The following is a 22,522-nucleotide window of genomic DNA, read 5'->3' on the forward strand; positions in this document are numbered from 1 at the left end:
TTTCAATGTGTACAGTAATTATACGGAAATAATTGAATAGAAAAAAGCACGCATGATCAGGAGCAAACAATGACCCTCTTCTACTACGCGAGCTACATTTGCCTTTGTTGGCTGAAAATGTTCATACAAGTTAATACCATTCTCAGTTATATTATGATACACACTTTCGTTGAAAATTGGACGATCGCTCGTCTGATTTTCTCATAGTGTACTGACCATTACTTCTGCAAAGCCTTGCCAAAAAAGGTCTGAGTGATACATGCTGTCCTTTATATTGGTACGGACCATTAATTGTTTTCAATCTTAACCACCAATTGTCCTCCAAATCCAACTACAAATTGTCTTCCAATCTTAAGGACCAATTGTCTTCCAATCCTAACCACCAATTGTTTTCTAATCCAAACCACAAATTGTCTTCCAGTCCTAACAACTAATTGTTTTCGAATCCAAACCACCAATTGTCTTCCAGTCCTAACCACTAATTGTTTTCGAATCCAAACCACCAATTGTCTTCCAATCCTCACCACCAATCCAATCCAGTCTTTCAATCCAATCCACTAAATGTGTTCCGATCCTAACCACCAATTATCTTCCAATACAATCCACCAATTGTCTTCCAATCCTAGCCACCAATTGTCTTTTATTTATAACCACCAATTGTCTTCCAATCCTAACCGTCAGTTGTCTTCCATTTCAAATTACCAATTGTCTTCCAATCTTAACCACCAATTGTCTTCTAATTCTAACCACGATTTGTCTTACAATCCTAACCACCAATCGTCTTCCATCCCAAATTACCAATTGTCTTCCACTACTAACCACCAATTGTCTTCCAATCTTAACCACCAATTGTCTTCCAATCCAATCCACAAATTGTCTTACAATCCTAGCTACCAATTGTTTTTTTTATTCCTAACCACCAATGGTCTTCCAAACCTAGCCACCAATCGTATTCCATTTCAAATTACCAATTGTCTTTCAATCTTAACCACCAATTGTCTTCCAATCCTAACCACCATTTGTCTTCCAATCTTAACCACCAATTGCCTTCCAGTCCTAACCACCAATTGTCTTCCAATCATAACCACCAATTGTCTTATAATTCTAACCACCATTTGGTTTACAATCCTAACCACCAATCGTCTTCCATCCCAAATTACCAATTGTCTTCCACTACTAACCACCGATTGTCTTCCAATCCAAACCACCAATCATCTTCCAATCCAAACCAACCCAATTATCTTCCAGTCATAACCATCAATTTTCTTCCTCTCCTAACCACCAATTGTCTTCCATTGCAAATTACCAATTGTCTTACAATCCTAACCACCAATTATCTTCCAATACAATCCACCAATTGTCTTACAATCCTAGCCACCAATTGTCTTTTATTTATAACCACCAAATGTCTTCCAATCCTAACCGTCAGTTGTCTTCCATTTCAAATTACCAATTGTCTTCCAATCTAAACCACCAATTGTCTTCTAATTCTAACCACGATTTGTCTTACAATCCTAACCACCAATCGTCTTCCATCCCAAATTACCAATTGTCTTCCACTACTAACCACCAATTGTCTTCCAATCTTAACCACCAATTGTCTTCCAATCCAATCCACCAATTGTCTTACAATCCTAGCTACCAATTGTTTTTTTATTCCTAACCACCAATGGTCTTCCAAACCTAGCCACCAATCGTATTCCATTTCAAATTACCAATTGTCTTTCAATCTTAACCACCATTTGTCTTCCAATCTTAACCACCAATTGCCTTCCAGTCCTAACCACCAATTGTCTTCCAATCATAACCACCAATTGTCTTATAATTCTAACCACCAATCGTCTTCCATCCCAAATTACCAATTGCCTTCCACTTCTAACCACCGATTGTCTTATAATTCTAACCACTAATCGTCTTCCATCCCAAATTACCAATTGTCTTCAAAAACCAACCCAATTATCTTCCAGTCATAACCATCAATTTTCTTCCTCTCCTAACCACCAATTGCCTTCCAGTCCTAACCACCAATTGTCTTCCAATCATAACCACCAATTGTCTTCCATTCCAAATGACCAATTTTCTTACAATCCAAACCACCAGTTGTCTTCAAATCATAACCATCAGTCGTCTTTCAGTCCTAACCACCAATTGTTTTCCAATCCTTGCCACTAATTGTCTTGCAATTTTGCTCCTTCATTCTCACCCTGTCATAATGTTCATTCATTGTGTAGACATGGCCCACAGTTTTCACCATCAGGAAACCCACCCTAAGAAATGCCCCTTTCATCCTATTTCTCTCACCACCCCACCCTTCCTTCCTAGTTCACTGCAATTTTTGGGGTTTATATATAACCTCATGGAGAGAAAATCATTGACTATTCATAGTTTGTGATTTCAGCGGAAGTCTATTTTGAAAGAATATTCATATCTTACACTTGAGCTGAGTTCCTCTTTAACTATTTAGGTCACAAATCACAGTCCTGATTGCATCACTTGCATTCCTGCTGTTGGACGTGTTGCTGACTTTTTAAAATAGATTTCAAATTTCACAATCTGTTTATCTGAGTTAAGACCCAGGACTTGAGGACAACATTGTAAACAGTCAGAGGCTGCATTTAAAGGAACCGGTCAGTCTAGAATGATAGAAGCTGGCTCGGAAGGCCTTATTTTATATTCTTTTATTAGAGCAGTAAAATCAGGAAAACATAAATTGCATCTGATGATTCATTGACAATGGCAATACATAAGGAAATACACACACAAAAAAAAAAGCTGTGCAGTGATAAAAAAGTCCAAGGGGAAGAATCTCACCTGTCTGCAAAAGATTCTGCTAGCAAGTCAAATGTGTTATGTCATTGGAAGTTATGGGAAGATGTGAAGTTGCAGTAAAGTGCTGGAAGTGCATTTATTTTTGGACATTACTTTATTCTTAAATATTAAGGCCTCTGGCCAGGGGATGTCATGTGCGGGCCTCTGGCTGAGAGCGTGACACAATTTGGCAGGGAGTTCTTCTAAGAAGATGCGGGGACTGTACAATTTGGTGCCAACATGTGCCCAATCGCAAGCCCCCTTACTGGCACGGCTTTCAGCATTGTCACTGCTAATTCACAAGCCTGTAGCACTTGTCCACACCGTTTCCTGACCACTTTCTTCTGAATTGACAGCACTGCTTCTGTTCATTAAACTCTCCCACTGTGAGCTGCAGTGTCTGGGAGAGGGAGTGTGTGAGACACCAATTGTCACGAGTTCACCCACACGCCACGCCCACAGCGACTAGCTAACCGTGGCGCGCACGTGCGACCGTGACTTGGGGTAAGATACCCCAGATACTACCCTACCCGTGCCCTCCGCTCCTCACAGGACCTTCTGCTCTCTAGCTCCCTGGTCTCCTCCTCCCACGCCCGATTGCAGGACTTCTCCAGGACTTCCCCCATTCTCTGGAACTCCCTACCCCAATCCATAAGACTGTCACCTACCCTCCTCACTTTCAGGCGCACCCTGAAAACCCTCCTCTTCAGGGAAGCCTACCCCAACCTCACCTAACATCCGACCTCACTTAACAACTAACCTCCTCCAATCCACCCACCACTCCATCCCCCACAGCCATCTCTTCCTGTGCCACCTTCCCCTCCCTCCTAGATTGTAAGCTCGAAAGAGCAGAGCCCTCGAACCCCTCGTGTAGTGTATTGTTACTGCCTTGTCTCATGTTCTGTCCCCCTTGCTACTGTACAGCGCTGAGCAAACCCTTTGGCGCTATATATATACTGTATAATAATAACAATAATAATAAGAGGGAATAAGGGGGACTTAACTTTGAACATATAAAACCGTCTAAAAGACCAGCCGTGATACACTTTCACAGCCCGGAATACCTCTTGGCCACCAGCGGAGTAGAGGTGGGGGTAGACTCCACTCCAATCCAGCTGGTCGACCCCACACACTGGCAGATACAAATCTTATATACAATCTGGTGCACTGATTAGAGTTGAGGAGCAGCTTAGCAATCACACACCCTTCTAGGATCCCTCCAGCTCTCCTACAGCTTGAACCCCGGTGTTAATCACTCTTCCACTGTCCACACACCCCCACACCAGACACACTACAAAAGGTAGCCTGCCACCACCCAGCAGTTTATCCGCAGAACGGTCTGCTGAGACACCCCACACACACAGATCTCCGTCTGGCAGATCTGTTACCTTTACAATCTGCACGCAATCTGCCCACATGCAGTGCAATTGCATACAGACTGGCAATGAGCTTGACCGAGCATATAAAGGCACTAAAATACAATACAATCTAATCTCTCCAATCTAATCTCTCCGAAGATATGAGCCATGATTAAATACACAGAAGTCACTAATTAATTTTAAGATTTAATATCCCGAAAGTGGGCAGTGCATAAAATATGTACAAAATATAAAAAGTTATAAAAAATACAAGAAGACACACAAATGACTATTCACTATAAAATAAAAGGGAATAAAAAACAGAAATAAAACTTTTACCAAGATTTATCCTGCGACTGGAGCAAGTCAGGGAGAATCAGCAATCCGTTAGTCGATCGAACAGCTCCATACGAATTACAATGTCCCAATGTCCGGGTACTCAATTTATGGGGATATGGATGTAGGCAGGACATTAGTCCTCGGCCAATTGACCCTAGGGGGTGTTCCTGTACCTGCCCACAGGATGTTCTGGGTGCCAAACTGCCCAAGGTCAATGGGACCAAGACCGGCTTGAATCACCAAGTCCAATCGCGACAGCACCAATCACTGTTTGGCTGTCGCAATCCAGCGCCACCTATCCATTTCCTGCATTTTCCTGGCATTCTACCTAATCCACAAATACGGTTTTTATATGTTTTTATATGGCTACAGGTTACCTCTCAGCTACTCACATCTCTACATTTTATGTCACACCAATGAAGGATGATTTGGTTTAGTCAGGAAAATTAACAGATATTTTTTACTTTATGAGGCTTCTGCATCTATAGGAATTGGATTTGGTACTTGTTTAGACTGTCATACAGATACCTTTCTTTGAGTTTTAGAAGTTTGCAGATATTACAAATGGATACAAATAGTGTTTAAAGTGCAATCCTCTTATTTGGTTAGATACACTATATTGCCAGTATTAGATACACTATATTGCCAGACGTATTGGGCCCGCCCTCCAAATCATTGGATTCAGGTGCTCCAATCCCCTCCATGGTCACAGGTATATAAAATCAAGCCCCTAGGCATGCAGACTGCTTCTACAAACATTTGTGAAAGAATGGGTCGCTCTCAGGAGCTCAGTGACTCCCAGCGTGGTCCCATGATAGGTGGCCACCTGTGCAATAAGTCCATCCGTGACATTTCCTTGGTACTAAATATTCCACGCTCAACTGTTAGTGGGATTATAACAAAGTGGAAGCAACTGGGAACAACAGCAACTCAGCCACCAAGTGGTAGGCCACGTCACATGACAGAGTGAGGTCAGCACATGCTGAAGCGCACAGAGCGCTTGTCTGCAGAGTCAATAGCTAAATACCTCCAAACCTCGTGTGGCCTTCAGGTTAGCACAACAGTGCGTAGAGAGCTTCATGGAATGGGTTTCCATGTCTGAGCAGCTGCATCCAAGCCTTCCATCACCAAGTGCAATGCAAAGCATCAGATGCAGTGGTGTAAAGCAGCTGCCACTGGACTCTAGAGCAGTGGAGATGTGTTCTCTGGAGTGCTGAATCACGCTTCTCTGTCTGGTAATCCGATGGACGTGTCTGGGTTTGACAGTTGCCAGAGAACGGTACTTGCCTGACTGCATTGTGCCAAGTGTAAAGTTTGGTGGAGGGGGAATTATGGTGTGGGGTTGTTTTTCATGAGTTGGGTTTGGCCCCCTAGTTCCAGTGAAGGGAACTCTTAAGGTGTCAGCCATCCAAGATATTTTGGACAATTTCATGCTCCCAACTTTGTTGTAACAGTTTGGGGATGGCCCTTCCTGTTCCAACATGACTGCGCACCAGAGCACAAAGCAAGGTCCATAAAGACATGGAGGAGCGAGTTTGGGGTGGAGGAACTTGACTGGCCTGCACAGAGTCCTGACTTCAACCCCATAGAACACCTTTGGGATGAATTAGAGCAGAGACTGCGAGCCAGGCCTCCTCCCCCGACATCAGTGCCTGACCTCACAAATGTGCTTCTGGAAGAATGGTCCAACCTTCAAATAGACACCCTCCTAAACCTTGTGGATGGCCTTCGAAGAGTTGACGCTGTTATAGCTGCAAAAGGTGGACCAACTCAATATTGAACCCTACTGACTAAGACTGGGATGCCATCAAAGTTTCTGTGTGTGTAAAGGCAGGTGTCCCAATACTTTTGACAATATAGTGTATATCAGTGTGTACTATAACATGTCGGTATAGAAATTTAGATGCAGTAAAAGGGTCCTGAAAGAGACAATGCCATTTTCACCCATTCAGGGCAAAGTGTTGTTGTAAAGGTGTCACATTGCAGTAATACTCCCCTTACCAGTACTCCCTTGCCACCTCAGTCAGCACTGAAATTCAAGGTGTCAGCTAGTGTCAGACACTAAGAGGAGCAGGGAGCCTAGTGACTGGCTACTAAACCCAAATTCTGTCACATGGGAGAAAGTTACATACCGCCTCAGACCAAGAAGCACCAGGTATTGTTGACAAAAAGAGGAGCAGTGAGGGAGCAAACAAGTTCATTACCGTTGTGTGTGGACGGCAATCACTCCCTACACAGCATCAAAGAACACCTGTCTGAGGGTTTTGGAATACTTCAGTAGGGAAAGTGGGATGACATTGTCTACAGGGATGTTGACAGTGCAGAGGCAATCGATATCAAAGAAGGAGAATCACAGGCCGGCAACCTATGAAGTTGTTAACTGGATCTGTGTCAGGGCTCTGTGCTCGGCAGAGGTGTTAGGTGACCTGGCACCCCTGCCAATACCTTGCATGGCCGCAGACGTTCACATCGGCTCAAATTTGGCGCCAAACGGCCTTTATAAGGAAGCCCTGCCCTACTCTCAGGTGCTGGTTGATCTCTGGCTTCCCAGTACCTTGTTCCTGTGCTATTATGATCTGTGATTTCCTGATACCGACTCGGCTTGCTCTTGGACCTGTCTTCTCTGCTTAATTCCTGATCTGACCTCAGCTTGGCTAACGGATATTCTCTCTTGCTCCTCTGTGTATGACCTCGGCTATCCCATCTGACTACGTCTGCTCTGATCTCCACCTGGTACCTGACCTCGGCTTTGAACCAGCTATCCTGTGATCCTCTGTTTCCCCGGAAGGCTTGCATACCTCGCACAGGTACCACCTGTCTGCAGACCCCATCTCAGTGCATCAGCTGTGCTCCTGGGTGGACCACCAACGAGCACTCCTACAGGCGACCTGTGCCACTTTGGGCCTGACTTCTGCTGTCCCACTCTCAGGGAGGTCTGGAACTTAGCTGCAAGAGAAGCCCTCTCTCCATTGGCCTCTAACACCATGTACGTGATAATCTGGCATTGTTCTCATAGGGAATTGTACATTTTCATATGGGAGGCTTAAAGAGAGAGAGACAGGTGAGGTGCTGTTATGTGAGAGAGGCATACAGTTCATGGAGTGATGAGAAACTTGATGAAGTCCTGTCCCAGATTTTGAGAGAAGAAAAGAAATTCAAAATTTAGAAATGTGGATCTGGAGGTAGTGAGACCCACCATGGAAGACTGCAGCCAGAAATGTCTTCGAATAGGGCTGTTTTATGAAATGGGTGGACCCAGGGGAAACATCTTGCAGAGAGGACCCTTTCACTACTTAAAATGACCACAGGGCCTTTCTACAGGTTTGGATTCTGGAGATTTACCCTGTTATGCCCCATATAAGTCTCACTACTCTTCCTCCCAAAGACCACCATAAATTGCACTATGCTTCCTTTCAAAGCTCACCATAATTCTTCCAACCTTTCCGTTCAAAGTCCACCATAATTATCACTGCCCTTCCTCTCAAAATCCACCATAGTTCTCACTAACTTTCCTCATTGTCCACAATAATTCTCACTGCCCTTCTTTCTCAAAGTTGACCATTTTCCTCACTATATTTCTTCTTAATATTCACATCTATCACCATGTAGACAAATTTTAGATTACAGCAAGATTGGGCGGCAAGATTGATATGGAGCATGGTGGGCTATACAAGGCTTCCCAACAGCTCTGGGTTCCAGGGGTATAACTTGCTATGCTGCACATAATTCTCACTACCTTTCCTCTTAAAGTCCACCACACTTCTCACTACCCTTCCTCTCAAAGTTCACCATAAGTTTTACTATCCTTCCTCTTAAAGTCGACCATAATTCTCCATACTTTTCCTCTCAAAGTCCACCATAAATCTCACTATCCTTCCTCTTAAAGTCCACCACACTTCTCACTACCCTTCCTCTCAAAGTCCACCATAAGTCTTACTATCCTTCCTCTTAAAGTCGACCATAATTCTCCATACCGTTCCTCTCTAAGTCCACCATAAGTCTTACTATCCTTCCTGTTACAGTCGACCATAATACTCCATACTTTTCCTCCTAAAGTCCACCACAATTCTCACTACCCTGCCTCTCAAAGTCCACCATAAGTTTTACTATCCTTCCTCTTAAAGTCGACCATAGTTCTCCATACTTTTCCTCTCAAAGTCCACCATAAATCTCACTATCCTTCCTCTTAAAGTCCACCACAATTCTTACTACCCTTCCTCTCAAAGTCCACCAAAAGTCTCACTATACTAACTTTCAAATGCCACTTATATCGCTACATAGACAAATCTGGGATTACAGCGATGGGTAGCAAGATTTGTGCAGGACATAATGGGCTATATCCCCAGGAACCTGGCACTGTTTTGGGGATCCAATGGTGGGCCGATATGGCCTGCTAAACTTGATGCACCCACTCCATATATATTATGTAAAATCGATCCCTTTAAGTGAGGGAGCACCGGATATAAGCACCCCGATGTTCCATTGTATAGTTGTCACTGAAAGGAGGCTTTCTCTTTGCTGTATGGCCACCCCTTGAAGCATGACATATATATTGAACACTTTTCTTAATAATACCAAACTTTAAAACAAAAAAAGTCCCTGAAGTGGTTACCATTAACGAATACCTGTTTGTGAATAAAGTGAAATGATATATTTAAAATAATTATGAGAGCTAAATTCTTAAAAAAAAAAAAGACTCTTCAGCTTCAGATGATCAGCGGGTATGATCAGATTGAGAAAGCACTGAAACCAAATAGCTAAACATTCCAGCAGCTTGGATCAATAAAACTTTTAGACTGAGTAAACTTTGCTTTCCATTGTTAGCTCTGCGCTGTAAAGTAAACATTATCTAATAAGCTGAACTCCATCCATGTAGCAATATTTTATACTGAGATATTTAGTGCAGGTGTGTGTTTGGCCACCCGTTCAATCATGTGACCCAAATTGGCGCATTTTACACCATGTAGGTGAGAACTCAATAAAGCCTAAGCAAGATTTACAATATCTACTGAGAATATGTGATAGTACGCACTAAAAACCATACACAACATTATCAGTGAGCAGCAATTTTTTTTTGGAGATAGGATAGCAACATCTTATTAAAAAGTAATGAAGGTTTGAAGAAAATATTTTAAAAATTTTATATTATAGATATCACTGTAAAAATACACATTTGTCCTACCTTTTCAGCTTCAGGTAGAAACCTGCCATTTACTTTTATTCACATTGCAGGGGTCAGAAATAAGTAACACAGAGCACAGAGGTCAGTAGTATGTAATGCAGAATGCAGGGGTCAGGAGCAAGTAATGCAGCAAAATTCAGAGGTCAGGCGTGTAATGCAGAGGTCAGGAGAAAGTTATACAGAGTTTACAGAGTTCTGGTTGTAGGTAAGACAGAATTCAGAGGTCAGGATTGGGCAATGTAATGTAGTTCAGAGGTCAGGATTGGGCAATGTAATGTAGTTCAGAGGTCAGGATTGGGCAATGTGATGTAGTTCAGAGGTCAGGATTGGGCAACGTAATGTAGTTCAGAGGTCAGGACTGGGCAACGTAATGTAGTTCAGAGGTCAGGATTTGGCAATGTAATGTAGTTCAGAGATCAGGATTGGGTAATGTGATGTAGTTCAGAGGTCAGGATTGGGCAATGTGATGTAGTTCAGAGGTCAGGATTGGGCAACGTAATGTAGTTCAGAGGTCAGGACTGGGCAACGTAATGTAGTTCAGAGGTCAGGATTTGGCAATGTAATGTAGTTCAGGGGTCAGGATTGGGCAATGTAATGTAGTTCAGAGGTCAGGACTGGGCAATGTAATGTAGTTCAGGGGTCAGGATTGGGCAATGTGATGTAGTTCAGGGGTCAGGAGTGAGTAGCACAGAGTTCAGGAGTCAGGAGTAAGAAACACAGAGTTCAGGGGTCAGGAATAAGTTACACAGAGTTCAGGGGTTAGGAGTAAGTAACACAGAGTTCAGGGGTCAGGAATAAGTAACACAGAGTTCAGGGGTCAGAAGTAAGTAACACAGAGTTCAGGGGTCAGGAGTAAGTAACACAGAGTTCAGGGGTCAGGAGTAACACAGGGTTCAGGGGTCAGGAGTAAGTAACACAGAGTTCAGGGGTCAGGAGTAAGTAACACAGAGTTCAGGGGTCAGGAATAAGTAACACAGAGTTCAGGGGTCAGAAGTAAGTAACACAGAGTTCAGGGGTCAGGAGTAAGTAACACAGAGTTCAGGGGTCAGGAGTAACACAGGGTTCAGGGGTCAGGAGTAAGTAACACAGAGTTCAGGGGTCAGGAGTAAGTAACACAGAGTTCAGGGGTCAGGAGTAACACAGGGTTCAGGGGTCAGGAGTAAGTAACACAGAGTTCAGGGGTCATGAGTAACACAGGGTTCAGGGGTCTGGAGTAACACAGGGTTCAGGAGTAAGTAACACAGAATTCAGGGGTCATGAGTAAGTTACACAGAATTCAGGGGTCAGGGGTAAGCAATGTAGAGTTCACAGGTCAGGATTAAGTAACTACAGAGTTTGGTGTCAGAATTTAAAAACACAGAGATTTCAGGGGTCAGGAATATGGAATCCAGAGTTCAGGGCCAGGATTAGGTAATTCAATGTTAAGGGGTCAGGATTAGGTCATACATAGTTCAGGGATGAAGAATGCAGGGGCCAAACAAATCTACACACGCTGTCAGTCATGTCAGTGAGTAACACTATGGCTGGTAATTGGCAGGCCAGGCAAGAAGGGCCCCCACAGTAAGCATAGACCCCTCACTGAGCCACCATCTTTGCCAATGTCCCTGGAAATAGGGGCGAATGGTAACCTTACATCATGTCCCCACCACAGTCATACACTATTATATTATTACACATTTATTATAGCTCTGGCATATACCGCAGTGCTGTACAGAGAACACTGAGCCAGTCACATCAGTCTCTGCACCATAGGAGCTTACACTCTAATATCCTAACACAGTCACACATTAATGTTTTTATACATTGTACATTTATATAGCTCTGACATATACCGCAGTGCTGTACAGAGAACACTGAGCCAGTCACATCAGTCTCTGCACCAGAGGAGCTTACACTCTAATATCCCCCCACAGTTAAGGTTTGTAGTTGCACAAAAAAAGTTTTTGTGACCTCAGGTTTGTTCCAAACAATTTTCTTTTGAATTCGGTTCAAACCCAACTTCAAACCAAACCCAAGCTCATCCCTACTCCCTGGTGGTGTACTGCACATGCTCACAGTGCTGTCCTTGGTTCAGGAATACTTTATGTAGAGGTTAATGACACACATTGTCACCACATGCTACAGGCACAGTTAGCCGTAGGGCCCTAATATTTGTAATTATGGCCTTGGAGGACATTGAAATTTCATGTAGTCAGCACCCTTCACAGGAGTCAGACCCAGGACCCCAAGGTGCTAGCCACTTATGGTGGCCATAGACACATAGATGCAGGGCCGTGGATAAGGGGGCACCACTCCTCCTGTACAGGGCCCAGGCCAGCGGGGGGGGGGGGTAAATTGGATGTGTGTAGGGAGGGTGATCAGCATGGTGGGAGGGCAATTACTGGAACTGATCCCCTGTATGGTTCTCTCTGCAGCAGCTGAACACTGGTTTATTTTCCTCCTCTCCCTCCTGCTGGCGCTCAACTGCTGCAGAAAGAACCATACAGGTGATGAATTCCAGTAATTTCCCCTCCGTTGCACCCATCATCCTCCCTGTGCACCATACGGCTCCCCATGTTGCCCAAGCCCCTCTGTGTGCGCCCCCCCCAGTGCTCCTGGGTTCCCTCCTCTCCCTCCCACCGGTAACTGTGATCACAATAGGATCCTTCAGGATGATGAACATAATAAGTGATTGGTACCAATTACTCACTGTGTTCATTCATAACTGAAGCATAGTAAACTTTGTTTTTTTTGGAGGGTAGAGGGCCCTGTCTGGTTTGCTGTATGGGGCCCCATGGTTTCTAACAGCAGCCCTGCATAGATGGCCTTGATTCCAAGCCTAGGTAAGCTGCAGGTCTCTCCCTAGGTGTCTCGCAGATCTTAGTACACAATCAGGACAGGTGACAGATAAGGACTTTCACGGTTCCACAATGCCGTACTGTATTCCCTTCAGTCGTGGGACTTGTTCTTGCAACATCTGGCACAAAAATTAAATCCTTGAAGAGTGAAACACAAGGATGTTAACCCTGAAAGATCTCCACTTCCTGCATCGGTATTGCTGTTTGTTACAATGAATCATTTTTATTGTCAGCTGCCCTTCAGTGCAATGTATCAAAGATTAGAACCAGCTTCAGGGACTGGAAGAAATTTACAAATACAAACTTTCCTTGATCCTTGTTTGTTTTAAAAAAAAATGAGTCTTTATAGGAAATATACACCATTTTGTAACCTGCTAGTGGTTGGGATTAGGGCTGCTGTTAAAAACCAGCCAACCTGACAGGGTTCTCCCCAAAAAACCCACAGTTTACTATGCTTCAGTTATTAGATTGTAAGCTCCAAGGATCAGGGCCCTCCTAACCCTCTTGTATTGAACTGTATTGTTGCTGTATTGTCTCCCTTATATTGTAAAGCGCTGAGCAAACTGTTGGCGCCATATAAATCCTGTATAATAGTAATAATATATAAATCCTGTATAATAATAATAATATATAAATCCTGTATAATAATAATATATAAACCCTGTATAATAATAATAATATATAAATCCTGTATAATAATAATAATATATAAATCCTGTATAATAATAATAATAATATATAAATCCTGTATAATAATAATAATAATATATAAATCCTGTATAATAATAATAATATATAAATCCTGTATAATAATAATATATAAATCCTGTATAATAGTAATATATATAAATCCTGTATAATAATATTAATAAGGAACACAGTGAGTGATCGGTCATGAGCACTCAGTGTGTTCATTCAGGAAGGAAAGGGGTTGGTAAAATGTTACATATTTGCTGGATCCTTCCCCCACTCTGCATCCTGAAGGATCCTATTGTGTGCTTGCTGCTGCTGGTAGGAAGGAGGGGAGGGAAGCCTACAGCACTGCGGGGGTGGGGGCACACAGTGGGGTAGCGTATGGTACATAGGGAGGGTCACGCAGGGGCGGACTATTTGGAAACTCGGGCACTGCCCGAGGGCCTGGGGTCAGTAGGGGGCCCCATGAGATGCCCCTGGTACCTTTTTCATAGGTTTTTTTGAGTTTGGGCAAGGACACAGGGGTCTCATGATTCCCTATTGAGTGCCCGGGGTCAGTAGGGGGCCCCATGAGATGCCCCTGGTACCTTTTTCATAGGCTTTTTTGAGTTTGGGAAAGGACACAGGGGCCCCATGATCCCCTATTGCCCAGGGGCCCCATGAGTTGTCAGTCTGCCCCTTGGAGGGTGATAAGGTGCTACTAGGGGGACCATTACTGGAACCAATCCGGGTGATAAGGTGCTACCAGGGGGGCCATTACTGGAACCGATCCCCTGTATGGCTCTCCCTGCAGCAGCTGAAAGCCCCCAGGAGGGAGAAGAGAAGAAGCTGTCTTTCAGTTGCTGCAGGGAGAGCCATACAGGGGATTAGTTCCAGTATTTGCACCCACTCCATGCCGATCACTCTCCCTGCCAGGGGCGGACTGACCATTTGGAAACTCGGGCAATGCCCGAGGGCCCGGGGTCAGTAGGGGGCCCCATGAGATGCTCCTGGTACCTTTTTCATAGGCTTTTTTGAGTTTGGGCAAGGACACAGGGGCCCAATGATCCTCTATTGCCCGGGGGCCCCATGAGTTGTCAGTCCGCCCCTGCTCCCTGCTCACATCCTATTCACCCAGCTGTCTGGGCCCTCCTGCTGGCCTGGGCCCCGTACAGGAGGACTGGTGGGCCCTGATCGGGATCATGGGTGTTTGCAGTCAGCCATGGCCAGGAAGCCTTTACAAATCAATGATAGCCTGATCACTGCTGGGGCAATTCTCAGTTGTTCACACATCACACAAGTACATGTGAATAGGGACAGGTGAGCAGCAGGGTGCTGTACATAGCTTCCCATTAAACCTCCCAGCACCCGGCCTCAGTACTCCTCTCCACAGCCCTCAGAGCTGATACCCGCAGGGGGCTCCGCTTGGGAGGCCTTTAACCACCTCCAGTCTGGGCCATTTCTCACACTTTTTGTTCAAATGTAACAATCAGTATTGCCTTCCTCTGGATCAACTGTGGGTGTAGGATTATAACTTTTTTTAATGGTTGAACTGGATGGACTTTTGTCTTTTTTTCAGCCAGACTAACTATGTAACTATGTAATTATGTAAGTATTTCTTACTAGAAAATTACCAAGAACCCCCAAACATTATATTTTTTTAACCACTTCTCAACCGCCCTATAGCAGAAGTACTGCTACAGGGCAGCAGGGATGTGCAAAATCACGCATATATACGTGATTTTGCACTCCCGGGCAGGGGGCGCATGCATGCGTGCTCCCTACCCACGCCACTATTGGCTCCTCGGCATGCCAATTTCCAGGTCCCAGCCCCTGATTCTTCGCAAGGACTCAGTAACTGTCAACGGAGCTGAAAGGGGTGAGATCTGTATTTAAACAACACAGATCTGTCCCGTCATCACAAACAGGCTGCTTTGTATCGCTCTACACAGCAGAGCGATACAAAGCAGCATGTTTCAGAAGTAAAACACGCCCAGCACACAGTTAACCCTTTGATTGCCCCAGATGTTAACCCCTTTGTGCCCAGAGCCATTAGTACCGTGTCAGTGCTTTTTATTAGCACTGATCACTGTATTAGTGTCACTGGGGATGTCAGGGTTTTGCAATTTCTTATGTCACATAGTATTTGCCCAGCAGGTTCTTTTTGCAGGAAAAAAGTACACTTTTTTGAAATTTAAATAAAAAATATAAAATAAAATATGATATAAAAAATTCTCCATTGAACTCTATTGTAACAAAAATGCTGCTTTTTGCTTATAAAAAAGTCCCTGACCCTTTCCAAAAACGCAGCGGCTCAAAAAAGCGCAGATATGAATGTGTCCCATAGGAAACTGTGTTATGTGAACTGTAATGCGTTTCTGCAAAAAGCACTGAAAACCGCATTGGTGTGAACGGAGCCTTATTGTTGACCAACTCACCACCTCTGCTGGAAGTCTATTCCACGCATCAACTACTCCTTCAGTAAAATAATCGTTTCTAAGGTTAGTTTTCAACTTTCCTCCAGTTAGTTTGAGGTCCTGTCCCCGGGGTCTTGATTTTGGCTTTTTTTAAATGGTATTTAATCACCAAAGGGGTTTTTTATTTTTTGAAAAAAAAAATATTATTAGTTTCTGTTATAACATTTTGCAAATAAGTAACTTCTCCCCTTCACTGGTGTGCGCTGATGAGTCTGCACTGATGGGCACTGATGAGAGGACACTGATGAGGCTGCATTGATGGGTACTGATGAGGCTGCACTGATTGGCACTGATGAGGATGCACTGATGGGCACTGATGAGGCTGTATTGATGGGTACTGATGAGGCTGCACTGATTGGCACTGATGAGGATGCACTGATGGGCACTGATGAGGCTGTATTGATGGGTACTGATGATGCTGCACTGATTGGCACTGATGAGGCTGCACTGATGGGCACTGATGAGGACGCACTGATGAGCACTGATGATGTTGTATTGATGGGTACTGATGCTGCTGCACTGATGGGCACTGATGAGGATGCACTGATGGGCACTGATGATATTGTATTGATGGGTACTGATGATGCTGCACTGATGGGCACTGATAAGGATGTATTGATGTGTACTGATGATTCTGCACTGATGGGCACTGATGAGGCTGTATGGATGGGTACTGATGATGCTGCACTGATGGGCACTGATAAGGCTGTATTGATGGGTACTGATGAGGCTGCACTAATGGGCACTGACGAGGCTGCATTGATGGGCACTGATGTCCACTGATGAGGCAGCACTGATAAGCTGCACTGATGACCACTGATGAAGAGACACTGATGAGGCTGCACTGATGATGATGCCACCAATGATTTTGAAAATCGGTCCACTTGTGGCCGGCCTTAAGCCAGCCATACACGGGTCGAATTCTGAAAGAATTTTCTTTCGAAAGTCTTTTCTAAGAATTTTCGTTCGAATTTCGCACCATTAGTGCTCATGTACACGGGGCGTTTGGAAAACTCTTCTGAATGATGGAAGCTGACTGCTGGAAATGTAGGTTAAAAAAGTATGTTTAGCTGCGTTTGCATACCGCGTTTATGCGCGTTTGCGTTTAGAAAGGTTTTTAAAAGATAACATCAGGAGACCTTCCAAAATGCCCAGAATGCACTGAAAAACAGTAACAAATGACCTATTTCAGACATTTTGAGAGAAGTAGAGAGAGTAGAAGCAGAGAGAGCAGTATGTGTGGAGATGACCTGTCTTTTCTGGTTGTATTCACTATGGATCCCATCATGAGCATAATGCGGCACGTTCTACCATTGTTTCCTTCACGTGAAACCTGGAACTGACTGCGCTGGTGTACCGGGTCCATTTGAATACATGGAAAACGCTTTGCGTGCATTTCTGATGAAGAAAAAAGGCTCTGGACAGCATCTGGATATGGAAAAGGTAAAAAAATTCTCCAAACGCAAATACTTATAAACGCGGTTAGCCGCGTTTACAAGCGTTTGGCGTTTGGAACGCTGATAAAATCTACTCCTGAACGCAAGTTTGGTGCGTTAAAAAAAACGACTGTAAACTCAACTGCCTGTAAAGGACGATGTGTACACGGACACATAGGAAGACATTAGGGGGAGTTCAGGGGCTGCTGAAAGAAACGCAGAAAAGCTCCTAAACGTGAGTTTATCAGCTGCAGTGTACATGAGCCCTTGGGCCACAACAGCGGTCGATTTTCGAGCAACCATCGAATTTGAGTGATTGGGCACGTTGGAAATTTTTTTGAAAAACGAACGAATTTGTAATCAATGATGGGAGAGTCGTGCGAAAAATGTAATCGAAAAAAAAATTGAACATGAGCTGTGACCTGGAAAGAAAAGAAAATTCTTGGCCACGAAAAATTATTTCCTGTAGCAATACGAGGTGAAATGAAAGGCTTGGCTGGACGAATTTCAAAATCAATGGTGGCGCCATTACAAAATGCACGAAAATTCCGATTTACTAAAGTAAATTCGTTCGGAATTCGACCCATGTGCAGGGGCGGACTAACGACTCATGGGGCCCCAGGGTAATAGGGATCATGGGGCCCCTGTGTCCTCGCTCACACTCAAACCACACCCAAAAAAGCCTATGAAAGGTACCAGGGGCATCTCATGGGGCCCCCTACTGACCCTGGACCCTCGGGCGGTGCTCGAGATCCCGAATGGCCAGTCCGCCCCAGCCCATGTGTGACCTGCATTACTCTATCCAAAATGAAAGAAAAAAAGGTTTCCCTATTGTTCTAGTTTAATATTGCCTGTTCATGTTTTATTGTAAACCGACAAATGAACATAAGTGGGAAAACAACGTTTTTTGGGGTTTTTTGCTATACCAGTTTTTAATATATGATATTACATTATATGCCGTATATTGCAGCACTGGATCTCATTCTCTGCTCACCTGATCCTGTGACACAGATAGAACATGATACCGTGACACTGTCAGGTGAGAACAGTTTGATTGTCAACAATCCTCCAGTGATCAACATGATTTGTTGTTGTGGTGATCACGTGATCGAAAGCCTCACCAATTGGTTCCTGAGCTTTAATCGAAATCAGGTGCTGTCAGAGACAGTTCAGTCACATGAGTAGGAGCGTGCACAGGGGTGCGCTGCTAGTTCACAGTCAATGTTCACACAGCATGGGGAGCTGTGACCCCATGGGTTTAACCCTAGGGGTTGGCTAGATCATCTCACAGAGAGCAGATCCCTGTTTTCTGGAAGGAAGACTAGCAGGGAAGTAAAAAGAAGCTCGCTGCTCAGCATGCCAAGAGAACAAGTCACAACATCTTCAGTCCCGATGGAGACCTGCACTGAATGAAGCACAAAGGGGCTGGCATTACTGACCTTCTTTTGAAAATACCCATTTCCTGGTCACCAATAGATTCAGTACTCAGAATAAGCATGCAGCAAGCAAAGTCAGAACTCTTGATCTGAATGCTTGCTGTGGGTCAATGGCATTTATAGTAATGAAGTTAGTGGACCATCCATAGACTGTGTGACCTAGCCATTGAATGGAAGCCATAGACTGTGTGACCTAGCCATTGAATGGAAGCCATAGACTGTGTGATCTAGCCATTGAATGGAAGCCATAGACTGTGTGACATAGCCGTAGATTGGTGGCAATCGACTGTGTGTCCTAGCCATAGTTTGGTGGCCATAGACTGTGTGTCCTAGCCATATATTGGTGGCCATAGACTGTGTGTCCTAGCCATATATTGGTGGCCATTGACTGTGTGACCTAGCCATAGAATGGAAGCCGTAGACTGTGTGACCTAGCCATTGAATGGAAGCCACGGACTGTGTGATCTAGTCATAGATTGGAAGTCACAGACTCTTTGACCTAGCCATAGATTGGTAGTTACAGACTGTGCAATGTAGCCATAGATTGATAGTCATACACTGTGCAGCCTATCCATAGATTAGTAGTCATAGACTGTGGGACCTAGCATTAGATGGGAAGCCATAGACTGTGTGACCTAGCCATAGATTGGTGGCCATAGACTGTGTGACCCAGCCATAGAATGGAAACCATAGACTGTGAGACCTAGCTATAGAATGGAAGCCATAGACTGTGTGACATAGTCATAGATTGGAAGCCACAGACTCCATGACCTATCCATAGATTGGTAGCCATAGACTGCATGACATAGCCATAGATTGGAAGCCATAGAATCTGTGATCTAGCCATAGATTGAAAGACATAGAATCTGTGACCTAGCCATAGACTGGAAGCCACAGACTCTTTGACCTAGCCATAGATTGAAAGCCACAGACTCTTTGACCTAGCCATAGATTGGTAGTTACAGACTGTGCAATGTAGCCATAGATTGATAGTCATACACTGTGCAGCCTATCCATAGATTAATAATCATAGATTGTGTTACCAACAGTAGTTTGAAAGCAATAGATTGTGAGACCTAGCCATAGATTGGTAGCCATAGGTTGTGTTCCTTAGCCATAGATTGTAACTTTGGACATTGTAACCTAGCTATAGTTTGTTAGCCATAGACCGCGTGATCTACCTATAGATTGATAGCCAAAGACAGTGTGACCCAACCATAGATTGGTAGCCATGGACTGTGTGACTTAACCATAGATTGGTAGTCATACACTGTGCAACCTATCCATAGATTGGTAGTCATAGATTTTGTGACCCAGCAATAGATTGTAAGCAACAGACTGTGTGACCTAACCATGGATAAGTAGCAATAGACTGTGTCCCCAAGCCATAGATTGGAAGCCATAGACTGTGTAACTTAGCCATAGACTGGTAGTCATACACTGTGCAACCTATCCATAGATTAGTAATCATAGATTGTGTGATCAATAGTAAATTGAAAGCATTAGATTGTGAGACCTAGCCATAGATTGGTAGCCATAGGTTGTGTCCCTTAGCCATAGATTGATAGCCTTGGACATTGTAACCTATCTATAGTTTGTTAGCCATAGACCACGTGATCTACCTATAGATTGATAGCCAAAGACATTGTGACCTAACCATAGATTGGTAGTCATACACTGTGCAACCTATCCATAGATTGGTAGTCATAGATTTTGTGACCCAGCAATAGATTGTAAGCAACAGACTGTGAGACCTAGCCATGGATAAGTAGTAATAGACTGTGTCCCCAAGCCATAGATTGGTAGCCATAGACAATGTGACCTAGCTATAGTCTGGTAGCCATAGACCATGCAATCTACCTATAGCTTGATAGCCATAGACATTGTGACTCAACCATAGGTTGGTAGCCATATATTGTGTGACCTAGTCAAAGATTGGTAGCCATAGACTGTGTGACCTAGTCTGTATAGACATAGATCTGAAAAATAGTGCTTTTTATGTGGAGCAAGAAAGAGGTCCTTTTTAACTCTAGAAGCTGCTGACTCTAGATACAAGATCATCTCTCAACTGGCTTTCTCTTCTTACTCATTCTGCTGCAGTCCCCATAATATAAAATAAAAACCAGCATGGGGATAGTCCACCCTCATAACAGTCATAGAAGGCAACCAGTGTACAGACACACCACAAGTATCCTCGAAATTAAGTGACTCTTCTACACAGCTTTAAAGGCACTGACATGCCACCAATGTTTTATCCAAACTGAAAAAGAATTTTCTTTCAGTTGGATTAAAAGTGGCGATTGTGTTTAACAATACAAGTAACTTTGATTTGTATGAATAATTATTCTCAGTCCAACCCTTGCCAGCAGAAATAGCCCTGCATAGAGCAAGGCGTCCTTGATGAAGAAACATTGATCTGTATCAGCCTCCCCAACCTTTTTTGCCCCAAAAGAACCCTTGAAATAATTTTCAAGTCTCAGGAAACCCCTGCAAAAAAACAATTCATTGAGGGTCAGTGGGAAGAAAGCTCCCTCCTACAGACAACTAAAAAGATCATAGGTGTCATGCAACTGGCTCTGCCAAGTGGTGTTGGCCTCAAAACAATGCAAATACCATCAGATGTGGAGCCAAACAGCCACAGCTCAAGTAAGCCCTAGCAGCCTCTGGAAGAACCCATAGTTCCATGGAACCCTGGTTGAGAAAAGCTGCTTTAGACCCACAATAGTCTTCTGCCACCACTATCATCCTCCCACCTCCCCGTAGAAGACCTTCTTACCCGAAAGTGCCAACAAGGATGGGAAGTCTCGGCAGTTGTACACTCCGGTGGAATCGGTGGCACAGCTCATCCACAGGTTCTCGAACAAAGTGGAGGTGGTGATCACGTTTCCATCCACTGAAGACACCCTCCAGTTGGCGTTGAAGAGTGTGATGCCCAACATAACGGAGCCTATGACCCCGAAAAAGAATCCTGTTGTCTCCACAACCATTGACATCTCCAAAGGTGGTTGAAGGAACTACACACAACTCAAACTTTTCTTACTTCTTCAGTTCTCCAAAACTTTTTTACTGTGTGTTTTTTGTCCTGACAGGGGTTTCTGTCAACTTTTCACTGTTGGTAATCAATTTGTCCTCCTGGGTCTTTTCCCACTGTATTTCCAGGTTTGTTTTGCAAACCTCTACTGAGAGGTTATCTAGTACAGTTCGCTGTAACCTTTCTGACAACGGCCTCTGTACTGTAATGCTGACCCTACTATCTACCGTCAAAGTATCGTCTACTCCAGCTTTTCTAAACTTGATGGCTGTTTTCCTCTCGTTGAGTCTTCTTTGGATGACCACAGAACCTGTAGTCTGCTGATCTGTGCAGGTTCCTGTGTCTTTGGTGGCTCAGAAGTCTCAATCCTTAAATGTCTTTTTGATCTCCTGATGGTAAGTTTGGAGTAAGTATGCTAGTAAGTCTTTTTTTGGAGCGTGTGTGCACCTGCTGGCATCCAGAGAGACAGAAAGATGTGTGTTATGTTTGCCCTGCTGCACTGTCTGGTATACAGGGAACAGTGTGAAGGTGTGGAGGCATTCCCCTCCTCCCTCTCCTCCTCACCCTGCAGTGATCTGCCTACACACCTTATAGCCAGGGATAGGTGATACACAATGTACAGGGATAGGATGTATCTGTGCGCAGGCTCTTATGTAAAGCGTACAGCAGCAGCTATAGCAAATAATAGCACACGAAACCCTTTGCAAGTGTACACTGGGGGCACCACTGTCCTTCGTTCCTGTTTTCCAGGGATAGTCCAAAGTTGTTGATTATTTCGTGAAGTTTTTGCTAATGGTGTTCAGAACTAATCAGGTGGATTATAAAACATCTCCTTGCATCTTCTACTTTGTCACATACCACCAATTCAACTATACAAACTCTATCCAAGTCTTTTTTTGCTCCTGTTTTAAACAAAAACGGTTAATTTTTTTTTTTTTAACTAGAA

At 44.0% G+C, this 22,522-nt stretch overlaps 1 protein-coding gene across 1 annotated transcript in view; it reads right to left on the bottom strand.

Moving 5' to 3' along the window:
- LOC149452803 (claudin-15-like) overlaps window positions 1-22,077 on the bottom strand; it is a 109,361-nt gene extending 87,284 nt beyond the window's left edge. The window contains exon 1 of the mRNA XM_089688952.1: window positions 21,322-22,077. Coding sequence (XP_089545078.1) covers window positions 21,322-21,538 — 217 coding nt within the window. The 5' untranslated portion in view covers window positions 21,539-22,077. The remainder of the gene's footprint in view (window positions 1-21,321) is intronic.
- Window positions 22,078-22,522: the final 445 nt, after the last annotated feature.

This window comes from Staurois parvus, unplaced genomic scaffold (assembly GCF_062004578.1).
Source record: "Staurois parvus isolate SC_StPar_1 unplaced genomic scaffold, SC_StPar_1.0 ptg000463l, whole genome shotgun sequence".
In the NCBI taxonomy this organism is placed as follows: domain Eukaryota; kingdom Metazoa; phylum Chordata; class Amphibia; order Anura; family Ranidae; genus Staurois; species Staurois parvus.